A 5,569-nucleotide genomic window follows, 5' to 3' on the forward strand; every position below is an offset into this window, starting at 1 on the left:
AAAACCCTAGCTCTCTCCTTGAGAAAACCTATCAAAAACCAAGGCCGGGCAAGATCACAAAGGATCCCCCTTGATCGGACCGAGTTCTGACGGGTAGATCGGGCGAGAGAATCAACCAGGGACTATACAATTCCGGCGATCATCGCCGGAATACGGAGAAACCCTAAAGTCGCCGCCTTAGGGGAAAGAAAACCGTTCCCAGTCAGTTAGTTGAGTAGACTAATGATAAAATATATATGGGCCGTTACCCCCTTGGTTGCTGTCTCAAAACTGAAACAGTTCAGAGCTTCTGTATGTGTTGGAAGTAGTTTAAATTTTGTCCTGGCTGCTTCTGTCTCAAGCATTGAATGAAAATCAGGATCATGTTTGGTAAATTTACCACATTAATAGGCTCAGAATGGCCACAAAACTAAGCCATGGTCAGAAAATCCTAAGAAAAAGGAACCATGACGCTCATTGGAAATATAATTTTTACAGGAATTGTTGGAAAGCTTTTGACAATGTGTTTCCATTGTCAGAGAAGATTTAACTGTAAAAATGCTCTTCAGATATCTTCAGGCCTTTGTAAAATTTGCTTCCAATTTGCCGACGTCAAATTTTCGGTCGGAACATATCTTTGTACACTTCCTTTGCACCGTGTTCGGCCTCCGCATGGCAGAATCCTGGTCGTTGCTTTCTCAGTAGTGCCAGAGCCTTCCCATCAGAAGACACTCTTGCTGAAGGCTGAATATACACTACTGGTGACCATCTTCTTTGTTCCAAAGTGGGTCTAATGGAGGAAGATCATAGTCTTCAGGTGTTAGTGCCAATGAGAAATCCGGCAACGGGGGTGGTGCTCCAATGACCCTGCAAGCAGGTGCGCGAAACAGATGACCCGTCAGTCCTTCAGATTCACAATTTGAGCAATTTTGGCGTGAGCTTATTTTGCCGCTAATCATTAGTTCATTACCTTTCTGGAGTATACAGGTCCTGGTTGATCCGGACCTTGCTTGAAGCCTCTTTCGGGATCTTGTCAAACAGATACTTGGCTGTTCCAAATGGAGTGGGGCTCCTGCAAAGTTACAGGTACTGTCTTCATTTTGCATTCTTCTTTCGCATACCAAGGGTAAAAAAATTTGAAAATATTAAGAAACTACACTTGGCGTGCGCCAAGTAGCAAACTAGAAGCGAATGTCTTACCTAGATGTTGGAGGAGTTGCATGGAAGGCTTCAGAGGCCCTTTTGCTTTCTTTCAGAAATTCCTCCGAAGCTTCCAATGCTGCTATTGCCATTCCATGAGATTTCTCGCTGTTTCCTTCGTCAAGAATCAAACCATGGAAGTAGTATGCTGCAGACTGATAAGAGCACATACAGTGACATCAGTTTAGATGGTTGTAAGACTAGTACCCTATTGCAGGCGAAACATAGGACATCTGAAGCTATTTGAACTCGGCACGAACATTTGTGATTTGAAAATTAGACGGTTAACATTGGAGGTATTATGATGGTTGACTAACTTCACGCACCTTTGCTTCGACATACTTCCACTTGACAAATAGTAGATGCTTTTTTCCCCATCCGTCAGACACAGGAAGATCTGGAATGCTCTCCTGAACCTGATGCCAATATTTGACCATCTCACAAGCTAAGCGCCTTTTTACAGCTTGTGTGGCCTTTGGGCTATCGATTGCCAGCCCAAGCTGCATGTCAACACCCTGTAGGAGATGAAGGTTGCCAATGTTTAATGACCAATTCACCATGAAACAATATCAAATGGGACAGACAGGTTGGAATATGACTCTTCTGAGAAAAAGGGTACTAGGTTATGACTACTGTATCTGAAGTTAATTTAGGAATGGTACTAGGTTTCATTTCACAATTCATCAAAATAACTGGAAATAAAGTACCAGGTGCTATAAAAAAGTTCAAAGCATATAAATGTTGCTTCAGGGGTGATAGAGCACACACCACACTCTAGGTCTAGGCGGTCCAATTGGACCATTTCAAACTTCCTCAAACTAGAAATCGGTGATCTTCTTCGCAGCAGCTCATTTGAATTGTTGTAGGATGTTTGGGAGTTGGCCACCAAAATTCAGGTAAAATATGTTAGAGTTCAGAACACAGTACCTGACCCAGAGCTTGCAGGCTAAGAGCTTTGAGATTTCCTTCAGCCAGGTCTACTGGAAGTTGTCTCCTGAAATTCATCCATAGGAAAGGAGTTTCAGTAGAAGTTTCCAACTTCAAAATCTTAAAATTACATTTTCAAAATGTGGAAAATAACCAGTTATCTGATGAACTGCTTAAGGGTACAAACCTTAGTTCTGATGGTATCTGTGGGAGCACTTGTCGAATCGCGCAGTCCAAGTAGCCAGATGCTTTCAAGAAAACGTCGACGGTGGCACGTCTGCTCTCTGTATACATTATCAAGAAACGATGCCTCATCAGTTATCGGTATCATGGACAGAAAAACTTAAATGAACTTCAGGCGATGAACATTCTCCAATTCTCAATGCATAAACTTGCTGGGCGATGACTTCAGATGCAGTTCAGTTTACAGCGACGCTACCTTCAGAGACCCGTGGCCCGTAACCATCGCCGTAAGCCCTTGGCAGGAGCAGGGAGTTGGCCTGCAGCAAGCAGACCATGGCCATCAAATGCAGCACGGACAGCACCTCGTACCATGCATCCGCCATGGCCGTCTCCTGCAACCGAAAATCCCATCCATGTTAAGAGCTATATAAGCACTGAAACTCTGAAAGGTAAATTTTGGTGAAAACCAGGCACGATTCAGTTAGCACTGACAGGCACATACCTCGGCCTTGTCCTCTTGGTTAGTCCACACAAACTGCACGCTGTGCCTCAACTCACTACCTGCAACATTTCACAGCATCAATCAATGAAATGAGAAAAATCAATGAAAAGAAGAAGATCGAAATTTCAGCAGCCACTCACCTTCTTTCACCAATCCTAGCAGAAGTGGCAAGTAGTCCTCCAGCGCCTGCAGGAGGTTAGCAGTGCTAGATCCTGCACAAAGCAGCAAGAGAGAGAGAAAATTCCAACCCCAGTGTCAGTTCAGAGGTCAACATCTGCCACGCAAAACCAGCCAGCAATTCAGGGCAAAGACCACCAAAGAATTCAGTCAGACACTCCACGCACCGTGCCGTGCGGCGGCCTTCCGCCTGGGCTTGAGCGCCACCGCCGATTCTTGCATTGCCATGTCGACGACGCGCGCTCTCAGGGCCGACAGCCTCTCCACGGCGCCCTTGTCCAGGCGCCCCGCGAGCGCCTGGGACAAGTCCACGCCCATGGGCGCCCGGAGCCCCGGGAGGAAGACGACGACGTCGCCGACGCTGCCCTGTTTCCTCCGCGCGCCGCCGCCGCCGCCATCGCTGTCCGGCGTCGACAAGCCGCAACCCATGGACGCGTCGACAAGTCCACTCTACCACCTGCAAGAATCACGACACCATCATCACAAGAGGTCGAGGAGGCGATCCGAAAGGCAAATCGAAGCAACTTTGCTACCGAATTTTCCCGGCAGGAGGGGAAAAGGGAAAAGAAATGAAATTCTTGGCTTGCAATAAACGAGCGATGCGATTGGAGAGGATTCGACCGAGCAAAGGTTGTATATAAAAAGAGATCGCACCTTTTATCTTGTTTTCTTCTCGGCCTTTTCGGGGTTCCTTCAGACCGCACGCAAGCCTTTGCGCCTCTGATAATTCTGCTTCTGCTGCTGCTGCTTCTTCTCTGCACGCACCACGGCCGAACCAAAGTGGTAAGCGAACAGTGGGAGGGACGAAGGGGAGCAAGCAAGCAAACACTTATCCCCTCGGCAACGAGCTGGGGTCGTAGCACGTAAGGGGGCCAATCGACGTCAGAACAAGGGCGTGCAACTTGGCGTAATGCGCGGCCCAATTGGCGTGCTTTTGGCGCCTCGCTTGGCTTGTGTGAATGAAAAGGCAGTGGTACTGCTAGAATTATTCTGTGGGTCGGCGTCGGAAAACCACCACGGTGCTAGTACGTAGGCGGGCAATGCATCACCCGATCTGATATTTAGCCTCAGCCGCGCCAGTATTAAAAGGGTACAGTAGGACGGGAGCCCTTGAAGGATCGCGGAAACAAACTGAGACGTCCGTCCGGCGAGTAAGCGCGAGCTTCTCCACCTAATCTCGACGGCGAAAGCTTCTTGATACAAACTGCAGGTACAGGAAGAAGAAGAAGAAGAAGAAGAAGAAGAAGGACTCAACTGTTCGAGTGGGGGTGCTGGCAGTCGCGGAGGCTATGGCGATCGCTAGCTTCCGTTGGGCCGGAGGAGCTAGCTAAGCAGGTGAGAGAGAGGGGGGGAAGGGGGGAGGAGGGGGAGGGAGATGAGGTAGAGGATGTGCGACTAGTCTATTTAAAGGGGAGCGGATTTGCGGTGATGGAAGTGTAGTTTACCCCTCAATTATTACGCCCGCAGCCAGCAAAGCGCGGCCGGTCAGCGACACGGACACCGAACCAGCCCCAGCCCCAGCCCCAGCCCCAGCCAAGCAGGAAAAAGATCTCCGACGTGTAAACGTGTGCGAGCGAGCGAGACAAATCTGTGACCCCCGCTCCCCGCGCTGAAACGGTAAATCGTCACGTGAACTACCTGCGGGCGCAGGGGATTCCTAGGCGTGGGTGATAGTCTAATGGGACACCTGTATGGCTGTCTCCACTCTCCCCGATACAATACGGCCGGTCACCAACTACGCCATACCTGCCTACATTCGTTGCTCGTAGCTCCCCTGCAAACGCGATGCAAAAACTTGGTCATCCAAGCGTAAGGTATTTCTGTTTCCTTATAATATACTCCCTTTGTTCCAGAATATGAAGGTGTATTGATTTCCGTGCAAGCCAACCATTTGAACGTTTGGCCAGGATTATAAAATAAAATAACAACATCTGCAATACCTAACGGATAACATATAAAAATACTTTTTATGGGTCTTATGGGGCCTTATCACGACGACTTCCCAACTGTCTACTACAACAACGTTTGCCCGGCTCCGGCGAGGGAGGGGCGTTGACAGCGGCGCGCCTTCGGCTCGCTTCAGTGCTTGTAATCGTCGTTAGGTGTTCTACGGATCTTGATATAATTTTTATCATTTCTAGTGTTCGTTGTACTACCATGATTGAAGATGAATAGATTGAAAGTTTTTTTCGCAAAAAAATGATATAAATTTCATATTGTGGATATTGATATATTTTCTAAATATAAATCATTTTAGAGATTTCAATGCGGATTACGTATGGAGCAAAATGAGTGAATCTACACTCTAAAATATGTCTATATACATCCATATGTAGTCCTTATTTAAATCTCTAAAAATACTTATATTTAGGAACGGAGGGAGTAAAAAAGTAAGTCATTGTGTGTACTCCATCCGTTTCTTTTTACTCTGCGTGTAAAATTTGTTTGAAGTCACCGACATAAAGTTTGAACAAATTTATCTAAAAAAATATAGCAACATTTACAATACAAAAGTTATATAGTGTGAAAATTAATTTCATGATGCATCTGAAGATATTGATTTCAAACTGTGAATGTTGTCATTTTTTTCCTTATATAGTT

The 5,569-nt window shown here is 46.6% G+C and overlaps 1 protein-coding gene across 2 annotated transcripts; it reads right to left on the reverse strand.

Annotated features, from left to right (window-relative positions):
• Window positions 1–343: 343 nt before the first annotated feature.
• Window positions 344–4,359, reverse strand: LOC123189834 (uncharacterized). Of its 2 annotated transcripts, XM_044602337.1 has the most exons (12): window positions 4,224–4,359; window positions 3,623–3,723; window positions 3,136–3,425; window positions 2,932–3,003; window positions 2,792–2,850; window positions 2,546–2,681; window positions 2,294–2,390; window positions 2,107–2,173; window positions 1,506–1,694; window positions 1,180–1,334; window positions 950–1,051; window positions 344–846 (listed from the first exon to the last, which is right to left on the reverse strand). In XM_044602337.1, the coding sequence occupies exons 3-12, from the start codon at window positions 3,395–3,397 to the stop codon at window positions 735–737; spliced, it is 1,251 nt and encodes a 416-aa protein (XP_044458272.1). In that variant the 5' UTR covers window positions 3,398–3,425; window positions 3,623–3,723; window positions 4,224–4,359; the 3' UTR covers window positions 344–734. The 2 variants fall into 2 exon arrangements, with proteins under 2 accessions (XP_044458272.1, XP_044458273.1); XM_044602338.1 differs by lacking the exon at window positions 4,224–4,359 and having other exon boundaries at window positions 3,623–4,181.
• Between the last annotated feature and the right edge of the window lie 1,210 nt (window positions 4,360–5,569).

Source organism: Triticum aestivum, chromosome 2A (genome assembly GCF_018294505.1).
Source record: "Triticum aestivum cultivar Chinese Spring chromosome 2A, IWGSC CS RefSeq v2.1, whole genome shotgun sequence".
NCBI classification, from domain to species: Eukaryota; Viridiplantae; Streptophyta; class Magnoliopsida; order Poales; family Poaceae; genus Triticum; species Triticum aestivum.